The 22,917-nt window shown below is 59.5% G+C and overlaps 1 protein-coding gene across 2 annotated transcripts; it reads right to left on the bottom strand.

Annotated features, from left to right (window-relative positions):
• Positions 1–6,898: 6,898 nt before the first annotated feature.
• Positions 6,899–22,430, bottom strand: CRIP2 (cysteine rich protein 2). Of its 2 annotated transcripts, none has more exons than XM_064454699.1 (8): positions 22,288–22,430; positions 12,395–12,489; positions 10,374–10,431; positions 9,781–9,921; positions 9,533–9,601; positions 9,001–9,095; positions 8,142–8,199; positions 6,899–7,978 (listed from the first exon to the last, which is right to left on the bottom strand). In XM_064454699.1, exons 1-8 carry the CDS (start codon positions 22,328–22,330, stop codon positions 7,911–7,913), a joined length of 627 nt encoding a protein of 208 aa, XP_064310769.1. In that variant the 5' UTR covers positions 22,331–22,430; the 3' UTR covers positions 6,899–7,910. The 2 variants fall into 2 exon arrangements, with proteins under 2 accessions (XP_064310769.1, XP_064310771.1); XM_064454701.1 differs by lacking the exon at positions 22,288–22,430 and adding an exon at positions 18,445–18,691.
• Positions 22,431–22,917: the final 487 nt, after the last annotated feature.

Below are 22,917 nucleotides of genomic sequence, written 5' to 3'. Positions count from 1 at the left end.
ACTGGAGACTATTCACACAACAGAATGGGCACAAAACCAGCGGCAGCTCTCACAAAGCAGGCGCCGCCGAGCCGCGTGCTGCTCTCTGCCAGGCCTGCCCACATGGGGCTTTATGTCTGGCAGCCACCCCCCAGCCCCCTGGTTTAGCCTGGCCAGCCCTGCTGCAGGAATATGCACACCTTGGGCTACCCCAGCCTGCTTCACGAAGCCAAAACCATGACGTGACTGTCTGTGAGCTGTTTCAGAGGGGTAGTGAGCAGCAGCCAGCTTGTCCCCCTGCAGCAGGACACTGCCATGGTGCCGTGCCCACAGACACGGGCAAGGGCAGGCAGCGGGCAAGCTCTGGTGGTGGGCAGAAACGGCTCCAGGGAGCAGCAGGAGAAGGGCAGGGGTGGTTTCTTCAGCAAAGCCAGGTCCCAGCCCAAGCACCACTCCAAAGCAAGGTTCATAGCCTGCTGGGGGAACAACCCAGCTAATGCCAACAGAGAATAGTCTCCTCAGCAAACCACAGCTTTATCTTATCTGAAGACCTTGTTCCAGCTAATTTAACTATCAGAGCAGAGCATACCTCAGTTGTCTGTACTCTCTGATAGGAACCTGTGGGTGAGGCTCCATCCTGGAGCATCAGGTGCCAGCACTCCCTGAGGAGGACCTCAAAAATCCTGGGCTGTCCCATTCGTTTGTTTGGGTGGCATTGTTATGGCTGGGGTCCCTTCCTGGTCCCTTAGCAAACGCAGGCAAGAACCAGCATCAGCTCCCCAAGCCCATCTGCAGCACATTTGGTGCAAAGTCCTCACAACCCCCAGGGGTCCCTGGAGCTCTTACGGCAGGGCACAAGGCGAGAACACCTGGGGAATGCCAGAGCTCTGGGCACATGTTTGCCACCCAAATATCCCCCTCAAGCAATTTGGCCCCTGGTGGTTACCAGAGTAATGACTGGAAAACGCACCAGCATTTTAGCAGGCAGGGCGGGTAACATCAGCCGATTTGTGTTTGTTTTGCTAACACAGCAAGAAAAAAACAGCTATTTCCGTGTAGCAAACCAGCCCATATGCTAGGGCGGCAGCTCCCAGCTCTCCTCCTGCCCCCCTTCTCACATCACAGCCCCCTGAGCATGCTTGCACGGGGGGAAGCTAATGGCACCAGGGAAGGCGCAACCTGGAGGATGGCAGCACCCTGGTCCAAGGGCTAGGACACCCCATCTAATTTCTTCCCCAGCCCCGGATCCTCCCAAGCTGGGTTCCCCCCTGTGGAAAACGTGACTCAGGGAAATCACGGAGCGGCAGCAGGATGCTGCACTGTCAGGGCACATGGTGCAGTGGTGGGCTGGAGGCAGAGCTGGTGTTTTCCCAGCACTCGCACAACTGCAAGTCCTGCAAAATCTCCTTCCCTGGCCATATTTCAGCCCACACTTGTGCAAGTCAAGGGCCCACTCAGCCAAGACAATTTGTTGTAAAATATGCTCTACCCAGCCCATTTGACAAGAAAATTATAGGGTGGCTCAAAGAAAGCCCAGCAGAGGCTGGGGGGAGCTGCCAGACGCATGATCCCATCAAAAGGCCTGCAAGATGCCGGCGCCATGGCCCTGTGAAGCGCCACGGAGTACCCTGCGGCGGGGGGCCGGTGTGCCAACTCCCCTCCACTTGTCTTCAGTCACCTCCGGATTTGCACACAGCTAATCCCATTACCAGCGAGCCGGGAAAACAACAGCATGAAGGCAGCTGTCAGGGCAAATCACACCCTAAGGAAAAACTCTGGGGTATGTCTTCATAAAGCTGACAGACGGCCGATGGCTGGGAGTAATTGGGAACAGGACGGCAGTGCAGGAGTTGGGGGCTTGGGGAGGGGCCTCAGAAAGAGCCACCCTGGGGGACGCTAGCAGGGGAGCCCAGTACATCCACCAGCACGCTGCCACTGGTGCTGTAAACCCCCAAAGGGTTTGAACCTGCGAAACACGCTCACTGCTGTGCCAAAATCTGTGCTCGCTGCCATCCTGGATGGAGTGGGGAATCCATCCCGCCGTAAGCGCGGGCCATCACACGGCTGTTTCTAGCAGAAACTGTAAAAATATTTCCAGCCTGGATAAGGCAGCTGGCTGCCCACAGCAGTCACTTGTCAGGTCAGCTCTCAATCTCAAGAGCAAGGGCGTGAATGATTATCACACAGTTAATATTACACTGCGCAAGCAATAACAAACCCAGGAGCCCAGGGGCCAGCTCCCGGCGCGGCAAGGCACTGCCCCACGTCACAGGGACTGGGTGGGGATGGGGTGAGCCCTGCTGCCAGCAGAGCATGGGGCTGCCCATGCAGAGCCATGCTGGGGATGCATCTGGGATTTCCATCTGGGACAGAAGAGCACAGTAGCCCTTACCTGTCTCTCCAACCCCTCCAAGTCCCAGCTACATGGAAAATCTCCTCCAATCTCATCCAGGCACTGTTCTCTCAGTCTGCCTGTGTACAGTCTGGCCAAAGTCTTCACTACCATCTGCTCTTTTCTGCAAGCTTTCCATTAGTGGCAGCCCAAGGAAACCTCCTGGCTAAATCCTGCTGGGGGAGGGTTTGGTGCATTTTCCTGGCATAGCTCTGGTTGTTTCTGTGGGGCTGTAGAATCCAGCCAGGATCATCAAAGAAGCAATGCCACTGTGTTGGGAAGTCACCCAGCACCTGTGAGGCATCTCCTTTGGCTGCTGGGGAGATGCACATCCATGCTGGGGGCTGGCAGGGAGTGTGAGCACAGCTCAGGGGCTGCTCACAGGGGACCAGTGCCAGGGACCACCTCCCCAGCCCTGTCCTGCCCCGGGATGCTCACCCAGCAGCACCGTTTGCTCTGGGCTGGGTCCAGGCTGTTGACGCCACACCTTTTATTACTGGTTAAAAATTCACTGGAGGTGAGGCAAAGGGGTGCAGAGGTGTTTGCTCTTTCTGTCAGCACACTGCTCAGTGTGGGCATGCTGTGGTGGTGGTACAGGGAAGGGAGACGGATATAGCTGCTCCACTCTGCCTTATCCAAGCAAAACAGAGGGTCAGGACAGAGCAACAGAGAGGAGAGGGAGAGGAGGAGCTGCAGGTTTGCACACCCATTAGCACTGTGCACACCTCCATCCCACCAGCACAGGCATTTCTCCCCCAGCAAGCAGCCCCTGGGCACTCCAGGAGCCCCCCCCAAGCCCCCAGGGTGGTCCCCCAGCTTCTTACCCCACCTGGAAACCAACTGCGGATGTAAAGGCTGCTGCAGAGCCCAGCCTACATCCTGGAGAGAAATTCCCTCAGGGATGCCCACAGGTACCAACAAGCCAGGAAGGTGCTGAGGAACAGAGCCAGCTCCTTCTTCCCCAGTGCCAGAGCCAGAGCATGCACCAGCAGCCCTCCCTGCGTGACAGCCCAGTGCACTTACAGCCCAAACCCTCCTCTACTTGGTTTCATGCTATTCCTCCTCCTTCATCCCTGCCTGTTCTCCTGCGCCCTCTTCAGTATTTACACCCAGTACTTTAACCTCCCCCTGAGACTGAGCCAAAGCCCGGCCAAGTCAGGGAGAGCCACACCACTGACTTCAGGGAGTATCGGAGCTGGTTCTTGGCCCCTGTAGAAGCAAGTTGGGCTTACTGGATTGCTTTTAATATCCCATCTTAAATCACATCTTCCAGCACTTCATCCCTGTTGGCTCCTATTTATTGACTTCCCAGCAAATGCTTTAAATCTGTCTTTCTTGGCTGTCCAGCTGTGCTGCTCCGGCCCCAACATATCAGAGCCGTGCTGCCAGTCACGGCTGTGCTGTCCTGCCATCTCCCTGCATTTCAGGAGCCCCTCCACTCCGTGAGGGTCACACCTCCCTTCCCTGCACAGACTAGCTCAGATGTAGCACAGGCCTGCCCTTATCATTCCTACCCCTGCCAAGTCCCTCCCTGGTGTTTTCCGTGTGTGCAGCCTGCCATGCCCCTCTGGGACCAGGCTTTGTACACTCACCCGTCCTTTTTCTGGGTCACTAATGATAGGGCGAGCGATGCAGCCCCATTTCTGGTGGCGCAGGCAACCTCAGCCTTCTGTTGAGAAACACCCCTAGGTGACAATACTACTTCTCCTGCAGCTCAGGGATACCTGGGCTGGCACCTGTCACCCAGACTGCCCTCACAACAGGTTGACCACCGGTACATTGTGGCAGCTGGTGGGATCCCTGCCCTGTGCCCAGTGAGAAGCTGCAAGGCTCAGCTCCCTGTTGAGCTCTGCTGGCTCCCAGGAAGGCTGGGGGCCAGCAAGGGTAATTGCCCAGGACAAGTTCACAGGACTTGGGAGATTTCCAAGCAAAGCTGTGCCCACTTTGCTTGCTATTTTCCTCCGTACCCTGGAGACCATGTCTGTAATCACCAGAGCCCTCCAACTTTTTTATCCCACTAGCAAGTCTGAGCTGAAAAAAAAAAATTTGACATCCCTGAGGGGAAGGATGTTTTCCAAGCCTCAAGTGAATGAGCATTTTCAGCTCACATAGGCCTCCCAAAACTAAATACAAAAATGCACCAAGGATTAGAGGCCAGAGCTGCCTTCTCTGCTCGAGCAAAGTGCCACTCTGCTGTGTCAGTGTCCCGGTCCCCACACCGACACAGCCGCGCAGGGACAACCCCTCAGCACGCACACAGATAACCCCCACGTGTGATCCCAAAGCCCCGCTACATCCTTCAGTTTCCTCATCTTAACACCCACCCTGCGGGTACCTGCTGTACCTGGGGGCCACCTTCTGCCACGAGGGGTGCCCAGCCCCCCTCACCACATCAGGGTGGGAGGACAGTGAAGAGACATCGCCCACCTGGAGCCTGAGCAGCCGGGTTGTCCGCCTAGGCTTCCCGGCACCCCCTTGCGCAAGCGGAGCTGAATTTTTTCTATTTTTAATTTTAATGCATTCCCCCAGTAAAACTCTCATGGGGAAGAGAGAATGTCAGCAAAAAAAGAAAGGAGGAGGAAAAAAAAAAGCCAGCCGCAAACCAAAATAAAATCCTGCATTTGATGGCTGCACCTAGGAGCAGGCAGCAGCCAGGATGGTCCACCTGCCCTGCCCCATATCGCTTCACACCCAGAACTAACCCAGGTACCAGCCCTCAGGGTATCCCCTCCCATCCCTGCCACCCCAAACTGCCTTTCTCCCTGTCTCAAGACCACTGACTTACCTAGTCCTAGCAGCCCTGCATCAGCTCCTTCCCATCCCACCCTGGCCACGCTCTCAGGGTGAGGCCCGAGGCGTGCCTGGCTCCCCCCTGCAGCGAGCATCCTGCCCGGAGGTGCCGGGGCGGGAGCCTGCTGCTTGGCCCCCATTGAGGGGCCAGGGCCAGCGCCCTCGGCGAGGATGCTGTCAGGGCTGCCAGGCCGGGCTGGGTGCATGGCATGAGGTCAGGTGGGTGCTGCGGGGGGTGAACCCCCGACTGAGCTGCAGGCAGGGCAGCGGGGAAGAAAATCAGCCTGAGCAGTCCCTCGGGGAAACTCCCTGCTGCAGGAGATTGCTACGGGCTAGCAAAAAAGCTGGTATATTAAGCTTGTTAATTAATGATGGTAAATAATGATTGCAAAGAGAGCTGGATTCATGCCAAGGGCTTTGCTGGCAGCTGTGCCAGGTCCTGGACAGGCAATGGGGACATTCCACCCCAGCACCACTGCTGCTGCATGGGGCAAACTTGTTAAAGTTTGGCTGCGAGGGCCCAGCTCTCTGCTGTGGGTCAGCGAAGGAGCCAGCGGAGCAACACCGTGCTGATTTACACAGCAGCCTTATCCCCTAAAGCATCAGAGGGGTCACATCTCCATAGAAACCTCACCAAAACATGGACACACACAGCCCATTCCCTGGCCTGGTAACCACGCTGACAAGCCCTCCACGCCTGGGAAAAGGCTGCGTGCCACTGGGAGTGCCACCAGCAGAGGGGAAACCAGCAGCTCCCGTGCCCACTGCTCTGCCAGCTGCCTGAGCCCAGGGGATGCCACTGTGGCCAAATGCTCCCCACACGCACAATGCACGGACAGAGCCAGCATTCCTGTTCTGCAGTGCCCATTGCATTTCCTAGCCATGCCTGGGCAAGGAGCAAGGCTGGGGGCTGCAGCTGGTGCTCACCCACCCCACTCCTGCACGGTGATGGAGCAGCTCCAGGGCTGAAGCTACTACAAGGATGCAAGACCTTGCAGGGGCACCAGGTCCCTGTTTTCCCCAGCAAACAGGGCCAGCGGGATGCCTGTGTCCCCCAGGGGCACACAGCCAGCTGAACAGGGCTCTTGCAAGAACCTGCTGGAGGGGACAAGCCAGACCCGTGGTTCCCAGAGCCAGTGTTTGCCTTGGCAGCCCCAGCCTCCGTGCCTTGCTTTCCAGACACCGACCTCCTAGGGGGAATAGCTGGATGTCTAAAACCAGGTCTGGCAGCAGGGCTGGTATCTGGCTGGGGACATGGCAGCTCCCAGGAGGTAGGAGGGGTGGCCCATACCCCCCACACTGCATTCCAGCCCCGCTGCTGCCGGCCTGGCCTTTCCCACTGGCAGCCCCGCTCAGGCGCTGCGCCTGCTCAGCAACCCCATCCTGAGGGAAGCAGTGTCACCATGCTATGTAACATCCCTCCATTAGTTTTCCACCCTGCAAAGCCAGGGAGGATCCCATCCCATGCCATGCCATCCGCAGGGCCAGCACAGCCTCCTACAAGCCCGTCCTGCTCACAGCCCAGAAGAGGCCATGGCTTGTGCTGCACCAAGAGCAGCTCTGGCCTGGGCAGCTCGGGCTTGGCTGGGGCTAAGGCTACTCTGTCTTGCCCCAGGAGGAGCCAACTGAGGCAGGACCGTAGCAGCAGGGTCCGCACACTGTCCCGGGACGAGAGAGATGCTGCACAGGGCACACAGCTTTCCCCCTCCTCTGCCCAGAGCCAAGCCACACAACACATCTCTCAAAACCTTTATTGTCAGCAAATAACAAAAGTCAGCCCTGCAGTGGTGCAGGGAGCCAGGAGAGAGGAGGGTGCTGGCACCCCAGGGCTCACTGCCCTGGCAGGTCCCCTGCACTGGCTCCCTCCCGAGCCTCCTGGGCAGCAGTGGGGCTGGGTGTACACAGGGGGGACGGGTGAGACTGGTGGGCGTGTGTCAGTCTCCAAAGCAAGGGGCACATTTACAACTGCTTATAAATAAACAACCACAACGAGAAACCTCCGGCTCTGGGAAGGGGGCAGGCGTCCCACCACAGAGCAGCCAGCCCAATGCGCTCTGCCCTCCGAAGGCAGGAAGCAGCCCACTGCCCAGGGGCTGCGGCTACCAGCTGCCCGCCCAGCTCTGCAACCCTGCAACCCCAATGGTGGCTGGGGTTGGCTGCAAGCCCCGGGGAGAGTGAAAGCCGGGGCGGGGAGCCTGGGAAGGGCCAGGAGAAGGGCAGTGCTGCCAGGTGGGCCAGAGCCCTCAGGGGACCCACACATCCCCAGTGGCTGGTGAGGAACAGCGCTGGGCACCCTGACCACCGGCCCAAGTGCCACAGGATGCCTGCCCAGCTCCATCGTCCTCCATGCGGGGGGCAGTGGGGAGCACCTTCCCATGGTGGGACTCCTGCCACCACCTCCCCCCCACTTTCAGCTCCTCGGGTGCCACCCACTGTCCCCTGTGCAAGGTGACATCCCCACACCCACCCTGCTGCCTCCCGCACTTAGGGGGCTGGTGGGAGGGCTGGTGAGGGCAGAGCGCATTGGGAACCACCAGAGACACCTTCTACTTTTGCTTTTAAACACTGAAGCTTATATTAAAGCTTATATTAAAGACTATAATATATAAACCGCTGGGCAGGGCCGTCCTGCCCAGAGTAGAGACAGCAGAGAGAGCACAGCTCCGTGGCCAGCCTGGCGAGGGTCTGCTCCAGCTGCGAGCAGGAGGCTAGTACAGGGGCACAGAGCAGGCGGGCAGGGGGATGCCATCTAGGGCTGGTTCTTCGCCTCAGGGTCTTTGTCATAGATGTAGCTTCCCACAGCTCCGGTGTTGACACCTGCACAGCGGGAGATACAGGAGGGTGAGGACCTGGGCAGGAAGGTGGCACACTCCAGGGAGATGTCCCCTCTGGGTGGTGGCATGAGCATCGAGAGCAGCAGCCCAGGCAGGGCACGTGCCCCCAGACCAGCTCCTGATCCCATGCGCCCCCAGGCACTCACCCTTTGGCCCAAAGAGGATCCCGTAGCAGGGCTTATGGCAGTACGGCTGTCCATCATGCTGTGTGGGGCAGAGAGAAAAGCACGTCACCTGCGGCAGGGGGCTGGGGAAAGGCTCTGGACATGGCAGCTCCCAGGGGTTGGGGTGGGGAGGGTGGCCTATGCCCCCACACTGCATTCCAGCCCCACTGCTGCTGGCCTGCAGGCCTGGGCTTTTCCACTGGCAGCTCCGCTCAGGTGCTGCGCCTGCTCAGCAACCCCATGCTGGGGGGAACAGTGTCACCATGCTACGTAACATCCCTCTGTTCGTTTTCCACTGGGAAAGCCAGGGAGGCTTTGATAGGAAAATAATTTTATATTTTTATATAAATAAATATAAAATATATTTATAAATCTAATACGAAATTTATAGTTTAATATTTATTTTATAGGAAAATAACCAATGTTATTTGCTATTAGATCTGTTTCAAAGCAGCTAGACAGTATCCGCACTAATGCTGTTTAAGAATTAAACATTTTACTTTCATTTAAGAATAACGTAAAGATTTTTAATTTCGGGAGACAATCGGCTTGCTACAGCAATGATGGTGTCTTCATTTATATGACAGAGGACATAAACATATGATCATCCCAGGACGTGTACCCCTGGCTGGGCACCTCTCCCACTCTGCACATCCCCTGCGGACACCCACACCCCAGCCCCCCAAGTTCTCCCCCAGACTGCAGGAGCTGCCCCTGCCAGCCCTGTCCTGTCCTCTTGCACAGGCAGGGGCTGCCCAGCCGGCACGGCACAGCTCAGCCATGCCCCCCTGGCATCCCCCATGTGCGCTGCCCAGGCCTCTGGGGGCCGGGACATCCTTACCTCGGCGTGGCCCCCTGGGGTCAGCGTCTTGCTGCAGCGCTCGCAGCGTAGGCAGGGCCGGTGCCAGTCCTTCCCCAGTGAAGTCACCTTCTCGGCTAGAGTGGGGACAAAGAAGGAGGGTCATGCCAGCCCCCCTGCACACGTGCCGAGAGGGAGCACACCCCATGGGGACATCACCTCTGCACACAAAATCCTGAGACAACCCTGTGCACCCCAGCCTCCTGCGTCTCTCCCACCCCTCTGCTGCCTCACAGGTGACAGAGGTTGTCCGAGGACAGCTATTAAGCCCATGCCACCCACCTGGGAAGTGACAGCAGGGGACACGACACATTAATCCCTGCACTCAGGAGCTCCTCCAAGACAACCCATCCCTGCAGGCTCCTTGAGCACATCCCTCTGTGCCTGCAACTCCATCTCTGAGCCAAAACCCCCTCCCAGCCCCTCTGCATGCCCCGGGGTCCTGCACGGAGTCCCAGCACCGTGGTGCCGTGCCACACTGGGGCATGCACCTACTGCCCACTCACCACCTTACCAAAGTAGACTCTCTTGCCACAGCGTGGGCACATGTTGGGCTCCCCAGTGAAGGTGGTGACGCTGGAGGCTGGAAGAAGAGATGACATGGGCATGGGCATGGGAAGTGGAGGGACTTCTCAGCCGGGACGCACGAGTGCGGAGGACCCCACACACACACACCCTGCACCCCACTCCATCACCAAACACAGTGGCTCTGGACTTGCTGAATGCCGTGGCAGAGGGCCAGGCTGCCCATCCTGCCCTCACCTTTGCTGGGTCCCTTGGGAGGCGCGGTGTTCACCTTTCTCTCCTCCACCTTCGCTGGGTGTTCAATGGGCCCCGGAGCGGTCTGCCCTTCGATCTGCGGCTTCTCATAGATGTAGGACCCGGCACCACCAATGTTCACCCCTGCATTGAGGCAGAGAGAGGCTGCAGTGGCCTGGGAGCACTTGGGGTCTCTATCCTCCCCCCAGCCCCCTGTCCCACCTCCCCCAGCCCCACTGAGCCACAGGGCCACTGCGGACACTGCTGCACCTCAGCCCTGGCTTGCTTTCTCCTGACCCAGGCTTTCTCCAACCATGTCTGGGATAGGAGAGTGACTCCACCTTCTGTTTGAATGGGAATTTGTCTTTCAAATTAAAAAAAAAAAAAAAAGGCAACAGCTGGCAGGACAGATCCCTCCCTCCCTCCAGCAGCTCTTGTCTCCCTCTGCAAAAGGGGAGCCCATGCTCAGCCCATGCTAGCCTGGCACCTGGGGTACTTTCAGGGCCACAGCTCCCTTCCAGTGAGGACAGGGGGACCTGGCCCCTTCTGCAGCCCCAGGCATGGCTGCACAGGCACGGGGGGGAGCACAGACATACCTTTGGGGCCAAACAGCGTGGCGTAGCAAGGCTTGTGGCAGAAGGGCTTCCCATCGTGCTGGGGAGAGAGAGGAGTGTTAGGATGCCAGGTGGTGACCACAGTTCCCTCGGGACTGCTTCCATCCCCACTGGTGTTCAGAGACCACCTTGGCCATGCCTACACCCCAAAATACACCCAGCCTACGGGTCTGCCAGCAACAGCCTCACCCGACCTGAGCGCTCAAGGATTTCACCTGCTTCAAACACGCTGGCTGTTCTGCACATGACGTACCGTGGGGCTGGAGCATCAACACTCTGTGGCTGTTCAGCTGAGAGCATCTCCAAGCTCCAACCCAGTGGCGTGCCATTGGCACCCAGTAAGGCGTCACTTTGCCGTTAAGCTTCTGGTCAGGATGTTATCAGGCACACAGAGCACAGTGGCTTCCACCGAGCTTCGCCTCCCCCCTCACCTTGGCCTGAGATCAGAGGCCCTGCGTGGGCACTGGTCCCAGCCCAGCCACTATCGGCCCCACTATCGCCTGGGGGTGATTATCACAGGAAGACATGAAGTGGGTGATAAGCCCCGGAGCTCCCCACAGCTGTTTCTCATGGGCCACCAGGAACCGAGTCCAATAGAAAAGAAAGAGTGTTTGTGCCTGGGGCAGGGGGCTAGCGGTGCTGCCAGACACATGCCCTGTGTGGAAAACCCACTGGGACCCTGTTCTCAGGCACGAACCCACCCCATCACCTGCTCAGCTCCATTCAGCATCTCAGCCCTGCTTCGCACCCTATGCTCCTGCCCTCCATACCCTCTGCTGCAAGGCAAGGATGCCTCGTCCAAAATGGGCAGGACAGTAGCGGAGCAGAAGTGATGTCCCTTCCCTCACCTCCTCAAGCAATGCCATGCTGAATGTGAGGGCTGGGAGCAGCTGGGGGAGCGGGCAGGCAGCTGCAAAATATCGCAAGGCACAAAGATCAGTGTGCTCGCAGCATTACCATGCTGGATGGGAGGGTAAACATTTAGCTGGTCTCCCAGCGACACCTTTCCCACCCAGCTGGACATGCTGGCTTGGAAGGAGGGAGAAAAAGCAGGGAAGGGCCAAATCCTGCTGTCGGCACAGTCAGTGGGGGCTTGGCTGCCATCCCCACGGGAGCAGAATCCGGCCTTATATGGATAAGCAGCAAATCCCCTGGGCTTAACCCAGCCTGAAGCACAGATCCACCCACGCAGCCCCATCCTCCCCAGGCAGGACCGGCCTCACTCCCTCCATGGGCCGATAGCAACCAGCACACTGTCCCTGCCACTGCCGCCTGCTCCCCAGCTGTGCCACGTGCTAAAGCTGCGCTAAAGAGCTGGTGACACTCTGGCATGACTGGCGCTGTGCAAAACCCAGGGCACTGGGTGTCACGCTGGGGCACTGCACAAGAAAAACACAGTTGCTCCCAGGCCTGAAGCACCTGCCATCGCCAGCACGGCACCCTTGCGCTCCCAAGCGCTGGGCATCACACTCCAGTGCAAGCCCCAGGGCACCAAAAGTACCAGTGCTGAGCTAGCAATGCCATGGCAACCCAAGCATCCCCAATTTTTGGTGTTTTTAACTATGCTCAGGTGCAGGCTCTCGGCACCCACATGGCTTCAAAGCCAGCGTGATGCTCAAACAAGCGTGCTCGGTGCACAGAGCTGCTTCAAGTGCTTGCCAGGGCACACCAGGCCCTGCCACTGGCTGCCTGGGAGCCCACACCAAAGTGCACAGCTGAGGCACCACACGTGGTGCCAGCACCACTCTGTGGCTTGCCCAGGACCATGCACAAGAGCTCTCGAGCACCACAGGTCACAGCAGCAGCAGCATTTGAAGCCACAGTGTGCGCTCTTGGGCTTGCATGCTGCAGGGACAGCCCACCTGCATGGCATCAGGTACCTGCCCCAGCCCAATTCCTAGGACTCCCCATCCCTGGGGTGCTGGAGAGCCCTGGGGTGACCACCAGGCCACCCCTGCATGGCAGCATGGCTTCCCCACCCCATCTGCCCCAGCGGCTCTTACCTCGGCGTGCCCACCTGGGGTCAGGGTCTTGTTACAGCGCTCACACTTCAGGCAGAACTTGTGCCAGTCCTTGCCCAGGGAGGACACCTTCTCAGCTGCAGGGAACATGAGGGAGGGGTGAGCGACTGCCCAGCACCTGCTAAAGCCCCAGGGGAAGGCAGACTCCAGGCACCACGGGGGGGCTGAGCTCAAGTGGGGCTGCTCATCGGCGTGCTGTGCAAATCAGCCACACTGCAGAGACCGCTTTGCTGCAGCCCGCAAGTCCCCTGGACCCATTCAGACCATGGCCACAGGCCCTCCAGCCTCTGATCCCCACAGCACCACCTCTGCCATCGCACAGACACCCTTTCCCACGCACCAGTCCAGCAATGGTAGCGTTTGCCTTCCAACTCCCTGCGTCTATTTTTACCCACCACGTTACCCAGGATGACCCTGTTCCCCTTCAAATATCTGGTGTTACCATGCCTACCCCACCCCACCTGTTTCGTCATGCCTCCCCCACATGCACCCAGCCTCTTGGTATCCCCAGTGCTCCCCGGGAAGCCTTGGCCAAGGTTCCAGCCCTCAGCCAGAGCTGCCCCCAGCACCGCTCCCAGGATACCCACATGCTGGGAGGACGGGCAGACAGCCTCCAGTGTCACCAAGGATGGATGTTTGGCCCTGGAAAACACCCGTCTCTTGGGTGTGTGAGAGCTCCCCCCTTGCCCCCAGCCCAGGAGCAGGTGTGACATGCAGAGGGGTAGGCGGGCATGGTCCCTGCATTGCCCCAGAGCGCCAGAAACCTGCAGAGCAACTTGCTGCCAGCACCAAAACCAGTTTCAAAGCATCATTTCAAATTATTTCAAATGGGCATATTCAGGGAAGAAAAATGCTTTGGGGCTGGTTACACAAATGCACCTCCTCTGGCTGGCCCCGAACTGTACGTCTCCAGGATCACCCTGGAGGTAGCATGGGCTGCCAGTCCTCATCCTGCATCCCCAACCTCACACTGTCCCTGCTCCTGGGGTGCTGGGCATTGCCCTGTGCCCCCCACTGATTCCCGTTCACCCTCCCTCTCCCCCACACATGTGCGGAGACAGCTGGAAAACAACGTGATCCCGTTAAAACCACTGTAAAACTAAATCAGAAGAGCCAAATAAAATATTTAACAAGCAAATAAAAGCACAACCAGAGCCCAGCCTTGCTCTACAATACGTCCTCTGCAACAGCAGGTTTCCCAACCCTTTTCCCCCCCGCCCCGAGGACCTCAGCAAATGTCACCTGTTTGCATCAGGTCAAGATAGGGGTCAAGAGCTCCCCAAGGGCAGGTCCTGGCTTCCAGAGCCACCCTCCTCCCAAGGCAAACAGCTGTGTCCAGGGCATGTTGCAGGGCCAAGATAAGCAGAAACAACTGCCATCACCACCCAGAAAATCAGCCCTGGGGCAAAGCAGGGTGGCCGGTGGGAGAGGAGGGCAGTGTGAGGGGGCAGAGATGGAGCCATTGCACTGGGGTGCAGGGGAGAGCTCTGAGAGCATCCCCAAGCAAGCACATAGAGGACAGGCTTGGGGGACCAGCATCAGCTGGAAGCAGCTCTGAAATGACCTCCCCGTGATGCCACCCACGAGTCCAGGCTGTTGGACCAAACCCCAGGCAGGAGCAGATGCAGGATGAAGGTGTGCCCCACCGCAGCTAGGGATCTATGCCTGCCTGCTCAAAGGTGCCAGGGCAAATCCCTGCTGGCCCCTAAGCCCAAGGGCTCAGGAGAGCTCGTGCTTCCCCGGCCTCTCACAGCAGGCAGCACATGGGGAAGGGGCCAGGGCTGGACCCCGTGTTCCCCTTCCTCTGCAGCCCTCAGCCTCCCCCAAGGGCAGAGGACCAGCCCCAGGACACACAGTCCTCAACCCTGCAAGTGGTCCCCAAAAGTGAGGGGGACACAGATCCCAGCACCCCACTGTCTTGGGGATGTTATAGGAGCCCTGCATCCCCCCCCAAGCCCTCCCCAGCAGGAATGGGTGCCTCCCCAGGGTGACCAGGTTGGGAAACAGAGCGTGATGGGCTGAAAGCTGAGCCAGGGGCTCGGGGCCAAAGAGCTGCTTGGCTTTGTCACAGCAGATGCACAGTTAGGCCAGGCTGCACTTTGGCTGCGTCATCCCTGGCTCCCCCCGCCATCCCAGCCCAGTGTTGTTGCAACCCTGGGTACAAAGCAAGGAGGAAACTCCTGGCGGATGTTTTCCAGAGGCCATTGCAATTACAGCTGGCCACAGCCCACATCAGCTCCTTCCTGCCCCTGCAAGACGAGATGCCCCTCCCAATGTCTCCCCACTCTGTAATATTTCAGGCAGCTGTAAATCTCTGCTGCTTCCTGTTGATTGCACCCCCCCACCAAGGCATCCCTGGGCCACACAGAGCAAGGGGGACCTCACCAGCACCCGCAGCCCCTGGCAGGGGATGGAGCAGGAGGAAGGAGGTGGCCCCCTGCACAGTCCTGCTCCCAGGGCACAGGGGCAGCCCGGGAACCACGGGGGCTGCCCCTTGCCTCCGGGTGGAAATGCCATGCAGAGGTTGGTCAGGCATCCTCTGGCTGCAAACAAGGGCCCCCAGGGGCTGTGGAGGGGGCCGGCATAGCTGGGACAGCTTTCCAGGCGGCATTGTTCGCGCCGAGCAGAGGAAGCAGCTTGGAGCCACCCCAGCCCATTTCCAGGGCAGTGGCGTCCTGCCCATGGCTGAACTGCCCCATAAATCACTGAGGAGGGAAAGCACCAGAACCCAGATTTCCTGTCACCTGGCCACATTTGCTCCACCGCTGCATCAGCTCCAGAGGAGAAGACCCTGGCCACATCCTCCCACCGTGACAGAGACCCCGGGGAGCTCCTGGGGGGAGCCCCACTCCACATCCCCCAACTCCAGGGGGCACCCCACCATCAGCACTGCAAGAGCAGCGAAATTTAAACCACCCATGCAGCACCCCCAGGAAGGGCAGAGTTAAGGGTAGTCGGCTGCAGGAATTTGGCCTCTGCCAAATGTCCGCAACTCTGGGTTTGCCTGCCCTGGGTTACCCACCTCTCTGTGGGTGGGCACCAGGTGCCCATCGATCATAAAGCTCTTCCCTAGCAGAAATGCCCCCATGGAGGAGATGTGGAGGCACAACTGGGTATATGGCCAGCTGCAGAATGTAGCTATGGGGTGGATTTGCACCATACAGGAGGTGCAGCCCGTGCCAATGAGGGACACCACCAGACACAGGGAAAATAAGGGGGAAGGAGCAGAAAAGCGCCTGAGGGGGCTGCCGAGGCAGTCTGCTCCCCGAGCTCTGCAGCAGCCCCACCCAGGAGCCAACGTGGCTCATCCCTTAATTACCTGCCATGCCCAGGCAAGGCAGCTGGCACAGGCTAGAGGTGAGTGCATCTTTTCGGGGTGGGAAGGGAGTATCCCTCCTCCCAGCCTCAGAGCTGGGGCCATGTCAAGCCAGCTCCAGGCCCTTGCACAGGTATTTCCACAGCCTAACGTCAGCGCTGCTTCCAGCAGAGGTTTATTCGGAAAATGCAACCGTAGCTGCAACCGCATCTCTGCAAAGGGCTGGGCTGTGCCCCATCCATCCCACCACAGCCCGGGGAGGACGCAGAGAAGGGCTGACAAAGCCCAGTCTGGCGATAAAGATGCCAAATCCCCTCAGGAACTCAGGAACCCAGCGACAGTCATCCCTGGAGGAGAGGGGTGCTGTCAGATCAACTGCAGATGCGCTTCAAGGCAGTCGCAGGCACAAAGGAGTGAATAAGAGAGATGAGCACAGGGAAAGGAGCCTGGTGAATGGCTGGAAACAAAGCCTAGAGCACAGGCAGCCGGAAGCTTCATCCCCTCCCCAGCCCTTCAAAGCATGGCTAGGAGATAGAAAAGGTGGAGGAACTTTCCTGCCACGCCATGCCACCAGCACGGTGCCCTGCTGGTCCCCTGGGAATGGTCTGTGCTGCCTTCCCATGCCCCCCACCCCATCCCCTCCTGCCCTTCTCAGGCATAGCCAGGCAGCTCCTCTCCCCTGTCACACAGCTGGTGCAGACGGTTATGCTGCACTGTGATTTTGTGGCCAAGACGTACATATATATTTAGCTCCCCCCCAAAGCAAGGCAAAGCAAGCCCTCCAGCCCCAAGCTGCTCACTTGCTGGGCTCCCTCCAAGTGTGCAACAAAGCCAGCTCAGTACAGCCTCACCAGGGAGTGCAGCCAGGGAGGGGGAATGAGGAATACCCCAGGCAGGGGGTCCCACTTCCCAGGGCCTTGCTTCTAGACAAGGAGAGAGACAAGGTCTTCCCCAGAACCCAAGCCCCAGCGTAGCCCAGCCACTCGGGTATTAGCAAGGATTGTTTGATTTCCAGACGCAGCCCTAATGCATGGCGTGGCTCCCATCCACCCCCGCTCCCTGCCTCTCTGCTGACAAAACCTCACCTACTGCAGGCACTTTCCTGGCTGTGAGTCTTCAACCTCCTGCTCTGGTTCACAGGGCCAGGGCTGCATCCAGTAAGTCCCTCTCCATTTTCCACAGGCCTGCTGTACTTCATCAAGCAGCGTCCACACAGGATGCATCCCTCTGGCTCTGAGGCCAGGCAGCTCGACCATGGCTGTGCTGGGAGAGGATCAGCAGTGCCTCTTGCCAGGCATTGGTTCAGCCAGGGCTGAGCTCAAGAAATCATCTGCTTTCTTGCCACGGCACAGACCTACATGCAAGGCGTTGCAGGCAGGACCCCCAGCCAGAAACAGGAATCCAGGCAGCCTGTAGCCATCCTCTCACCCCACCACATGGTGAGGGGCAGAGTGGCCAGCAGAGCGACAGGGCATGGGCAGGCACACAAGCAAAACCCCTCCCTGGGGTCCAGAGCATGGTGTTCCACCTGTGTGCTAAGACACCATCTCTGGCCGGCAGCGCCAGGAGGGTGAGACAGTTCCCTGGCCCCTGTCAGCAAGAGCAGGACTCGGAGACGTGCTGGAGCAGCCAAGCCTGTCTAAGCACCCCTCCAGCCCCACAGCTCCTCACCTCCACACCCTGCTGGCTTCCCACAGCTGTGCAGCACAACCAGCTCCAAGCAGGGTTTGGCCCAGGGCTGTGTGAACGGAGATGGTAGTGGGAGAGGATGCTCAGGACCTCTCTGGGGGCTGCAGCACCAGCACTCCCCACCAGCAGGTGCACAGCAGGCTGGTGGGAGAGCTCTCCCCACCTGCATGCCAGGACCTGTCCCCCACCATCACGTCCCTAGTTGCTTCAGGGCTTCCCAGCCCCTTGGCAGGAGTGATGGGCACCACCACCCCACCACAGCCAAAAATGGCACCACAGCGCAAGCTCTGAGCTCCATATTTGATTGCAACATTGCAGTGACAGATTTTCCATTACTTCTCACTTGGGCGTTTCTGTTCTGCCTTTCTTTGCGTTTCCTTTCCAGTCCCAACACCTCACATCTCCCATCCCTGTGCTCCTGCCAGGGACAGGGAGGGAGGACAGGAACACAAGGAGCTCTGTCCAAGGCCTGCCTGGGACCTGAGACAAGGGTGCAGAGCTCCATAAACCAGACACCAAACAGAGTCGCTCAGGACCAGCCAGGCTTGCAGAGAGCTGCCTGCCAGCCCCAAGCCTCTGTCACCCATGGCTGCAGGAGGGGCACTGTTCCCCGCAGGCTGGCAGCACAGGGAGAGCAGGGCAACTGGGACGGTCAGCACAAACCCCTGGCACAACTCCTGTGGGCACATCCCTGCAGATCCCTGTGTCCCACAGCAGCTGAGCCCCAGCTCCCCACAAGGCTGGCAACTGCCCATAAACGTGCACACAAGATGCCGGTACCACACAGTGCAAGAGCTCCAGCAGCTACAGCAGAGCGCGCGTGCTTCACAGTGTGCAAAACCAAGGAGGCCGAAACCTCACACCATCCCATCCTGCCCTCCCACAGATAATTTTCTATAGCTCACACTATTTTCCTGAGGGAAAAGCTAATGCTAATCAGTCCGTTCTTCAGTTTCCCACAGAGGCATCCCCCCACCCCCAGCAGGGCCCTGCATGGGGAGCAGGGAACTGGTGCATCCTTAGTTACCATTCTGCAAGGTATGTGCACGCTCTGAGAGCAGCCGCCCAGAGACATCGGAGCCGGCAGTTACCCAAGGAGCCCAGCCAGCCCTCACGCTAGCAAGCCAGGGGTCGTGCCGACGCTGACGTGCCGACTGCTGTACTGGCTGTGCTTGAAGAGCTGCTTCCTTTATCAGGGATGACTGTAATGGAAATAAAGCCCTCCTGCCTCTCCTGCCGGGCCGCTGGCAGGCCACCATCCCTCAACAGCCAGTGCCCGAAGCCAAGGACAGCGGTTACTTATTAATTGTGGAGCAGCTTCTGCTGCTTGAATTTCTGCAGGGCTGACCCACTGGCACAGTGCTCTGCAGGGAGAGCACCCCACACCTCACTGCACTCGTGTCTTGCTGCACTCCTCTTCTCTGGCACACTCTAGACGTCAGCATGGCAGCAGGGTCAGGCATCTGCTGCAGGCCCCTCGGAGCACACTAGGCTTGGAACCTCCTTGCTTCCCAGCTGGATGTGTCCATGTCCTTAGTCCTCCTCTGGCATCCCGCTGGCAAACTGTCCCCAGAGAGCAGTTTTGCTGTTCTGCCTGCAGACAGAGCTGGGACAAGCCCTGGGGCTACTGGGCGACTCCCACACGCTTTTAGGATGCCCCTTCCCAAACAAACAGAACAACAGCCTCCCACCAGCCCTCAGACACCCCAGCACGTGCAGAAAGCTCCCTGAAAGCTGCCCGCTGGCAGACCACGCTGCACATGTGCTTGCTGCATCCCTGGGGCTTTCACCTGCCTCATGTTTGGGATGGGAAAACAGGAAACCCCCTGCCACCACGATCTCCTGCAGTTCCCTGGGAAGAGAGGGTGGGAGGCAGAAAGGCTTGGCCAGGGCTCCCGGCAACCCTGCAAAACTCATTTAAGGCTAGCGATGCAAAAGGGAGCTGGGGAAATGTGTGGCTGTTTGGCTTCAGGCGACTCTGGTCCCTCCAGGTCTTCCTGCCAGAAGAGATAACCCAACTTCAAACCCAGCCTGCCGCCACCTGCCAGCGCGGGATGGGAACCAGCCCCGGCAGCCGCCGGCAGCGCTGCTCCTCCAGTTAAACATTCACCTCATCCCTCCAACCTCCCCAAAACAGGAAAGTTAGCCTCAGCCACTCCTGGAAACAATGTCACAGACCTCAGTCTGCTTTTAAAAAAAGAAAAATAGAAAAGAAGCCAGAAAACTATTTTTATATTTCCCTGTGCTTTTTAAAGGAAAAAAGCTCATTCTGTAGCTCAGGAAACGCCCACATCCTCCTGACTGCACAGGGAGGAGCCCACTGGATTTTTCCAGGGAGCATGAAGCAACAGGCAGGCTGGAAATGATTTTTCCATCGGTACCCACGATTGTTGGCATTGGTCAGCCGCTCAGGCACTGCGCGGGGCCGGGAACGGGACGCAGTGGCATTTCTCACACATGACCCACGGCTGCAATCCCAGGCATTCGAGAAGTTGTAGTTGCCAGCGTTCATTCAGCACAGGCGAGGAGCGCTCCCGAACAAGCGGGGCTTTATGAATCACCTCCCCGTTAAGCTTCAGGCCAGCCGAGGAATTCACAAGCGTTACCAAACGCTGGGCGCAGTGTTCCCGTCGCCTTCCCATCGAACCACGTGGTCCATTGGGAGGAAGCCCCGGAGCTGCGTCCCAGAAAGGCGGCTCAGAGGTTATGTCCAGTTTCTACGCATTAAGTAAATGGACCTAGGTTTATTCCACTGGAGCCTGGGCAGTTCCTCAAGGCAAAGCTCAAGACATCAAGCAAGGACATGCTCCAGCCTATCTCAATCCAAGCACAGAGAAGCTTTTGGTTCACTCCCATTTCAATTCACCCCCTGGTCTCTCTTAGTGACATCAGGGGCTGCATGATCCCTGTGGGGAGGTGTGTCATGGGGACTGCTGTTCCCCCACTGCTGGGCACCTGCCTCCTCCCTGCCCGCAGAGCAAGGTGTCCCCCAGGGGGACAAGGACCAGGAAGCCAAGGAGCATCAGAGACCTCGACACAAACAACGACAACTACAACTACAGAGACCCACCAGGGGAGAGAGCCAGCACGCAGCTGGGGGCATGGGGTACAGAACCGCTCCCCGCAGACCACATCCCAGAGAGACCCACAAGTCCCCCAGTACGCAGGGAGAGAGAAAGAGCGCAGGCACTGTTGGGGGCTGGCGCTTCACCTCCTGGCCTCCTCCAGCAGCGAGGCAGGGGTCCCTGAGCCTGGCCCCAGCCCCCCCCATGCAGAGCAGGCTCATCCCCAGAGCAAGAGGAGTGACTCTGACCCCGGGCCAGTGCCCAGCTGGCTGAACGGACAAGCTATTTTCTGCTTAAAAAGGAAAAGATTCACACAAGGAAAGACATCCAAAGGGCCGAGCCCTCCCCACCCCCACACAAATAGGTTTATTTAAAGGAGGAAGACAGCAAATTCCTATTTCTCTGTGTTTACTTGGAGATGGCCAGAAAGGAATGAAAGCACCAATGCCTCACTCAGGCACCATCAGGACCCTTTGGTATTTCTCCACCAAACAAACATGCTGAGGCAGCAGGGGCCGGACCCTGGAGCACCAGAGGGAGACGGGCAGGGAGGCGTGCAGGCAGTACTGGGCCAGACCAGCTGGACCCTGTGGCCAGCAGGAGACAGCTCAGGCTGGAGCGCTGAATCTGTCCCCAGAGCCGCCCTGAGTCTGCAGCGCAGCCCCAGAGATGCCCACCCCGGGAGGCTCCTGGCTGGGCACCACTGCACAGGGGGAAGGGGGCTGAGGCAGGCTCCTTGGGGAGCAGCAGCGAGGCACCAAGGCAGGGGATCAGCCCTCACTCCCACCTCTGCCCCCGGCGTTTTTCTGCAACCTGGGCGGCGGCGCTCACCCAGGGATGCCCGATGGGAGACACCCCAGCCCTGGTTCCCAGAGATCCTGACCAGCCACAACCCCACACAGGGCCCTCGGAGACCTGCAGAGACTTGCTGCTGCCCAACCCCGGCCCGGGCATGCCGAGATGGACCTCTGAGCCCAGACGCTGCCTTTCAAAAAGTCCCGTAGAAATCCCACACCATTCGTGAGCTCATGCGCCCAGAAGCACCCTGCAGAGGGCTGGGTGAGAGGTGAGATGGGGAGGGCTGAACAGCACACCTGGAGCGAGGTTTGCAGCGAATGGGAACAAATTGGCTGGGAGAAGGTTTTGTTTGCACCTGCCACTGCCTGCTCCTCCGCACCAAGGGACCCCTCCGGATCATGGGAGCCCCCTTCCCAGCACCATGTCCATGTCAGATGGGCTGGGTTCCCCTATGAACCAAGCCAGAGGGTACACGGGGACATGAGGTCTCCTCCCCCCCAGCCCCAAAACAGGCTGCGGGCACACACCCCAACCAGGGCTCCTCGCCCCCTGCTTCACCTCCCCAGCCCACGGAGCAGGGGAGGGGGCCCGGGACCCCTCTAAAAGCCCTCACCATGTCCCCCACCCCAGGGCCAGCAGGCAGCATCCCCCAGCACAGCCTGGGAATGGGGGTCGGGGGGGAACGAGCAGAGCAGAGGGGCCGCGGCCGCTGCGAGGGGGTCCCGGGTGAACAGCAGCCGCTGACCGGGCCGGTCTCCGGGCGCGGGGGGGCCGCGGCCGAGCGGGGACCCAGGGGACGCGCCGGGCTTGGGGACGGCGGACCCGGGGGTCACACCCCGGCACCGGGAGGGAGAAGAGGGCCCAGGGATGTACCGGGGCTTGGGGAAGGGTGAGGCAGGGATGAGCGCCGGCTCCGGGATGGGGCACCGGGAGCCGAGCGGGGGTCCCGGGGATGCGCCCCGGCTCGGGGAGGGGGATGCGGGGCCGGGCCCCGGGGATGTGCTCACCGAAGTACACGGTCTTGTCGCACTTGGGGCACTTGGATGCCATGGCGGGAGAGCGGAGCCGAGCTGAGCTGAGCCGAGCCGAGCTGAGCCGAGCCGTGAGCCCCGCTCCGCCCGGCCCCCGCCCACTGGCCCCGCCGCCGCCCGGGGGGGGCCGGGGCGGGGCTGCCGGCGGAGCGTCTGCCCGGCACGGCTCGGAACGGCTCGGCACGGCCCGGTCCGAGCGCGGCAGGTGCACGGTCCCGCCCGGCGGAGCCCCAGCCTGGGGCATCGCACCCCCGCCCTGTTCTCCATCTCCGAAAGCCCAAATGATGCAATTGCTCACGATACCCCTTTCCTGGGGGAGGAAAAAGAAAAGTTAAAAATGTTGCAATTAAACAATGCGACTTGTGGAGTGTTACCAGCTGTGTGCCCGGGCCCCTCCAGCGCACGCCCGAGCAGCAGTGCCACCTTGCCTGTCCCTGGGCTAGTCCTGCATCCCTGCGGGCTGGTACCTACCCGCGGGACCAGCAGGTCCCACTGCCACGACCCCCAGCCCCAGCCCCAGCCCCCGTGCGAGAAATGGGGGAAGGAGAGGAGCCGTCTTGCTGCCTCTTTTAGGGACAGGGGAGCACCCTGGGGGTGCTTTCAAAA

This window comes from Phalacrocorax carbo, chromosome 6, assembly GCF_963921805.1.
Source record: "Phalacrocorax carbo chromosome 6, bPhaCar2.1, whole genome shotgun sequence".
Lineage (NCBI taxonomy): Eukaryota > Metazoa > Chordata > Aves > Suliformes > Phalacrocoracidae > Phalacrocorax > Phalacrocorax carbo.
The sequence above is the reverse complement of the archived record's forward strand: the minus strand, read 5'-3'. Positions and strand labels throughout refer to the sequence as shown.

Coding starts and splice junctions, on each gene's coding strand:
- CRIP2 (XM_064454701.1), bottom strand. CDS start 18,676: ATGGTGGCCTGCCAGCGGCCCGGCAGGAGAGGCAGGAGGGCTTTATTT. Junction 8,200..9,000: donor CCCCAGGGGGCCACGCCGAG/GTAAGGATGTCC, acceptor TGCCCCACACAG/CATGATGGACAGCCGTACTG. Junction 7,979..8,141: donor GATCCTCTTTGGGCCAAAGG/GTGAGTGCCTGG, acceptor CCCGCTGTGCAG/GTGTCAACACCGGAGCTGTG.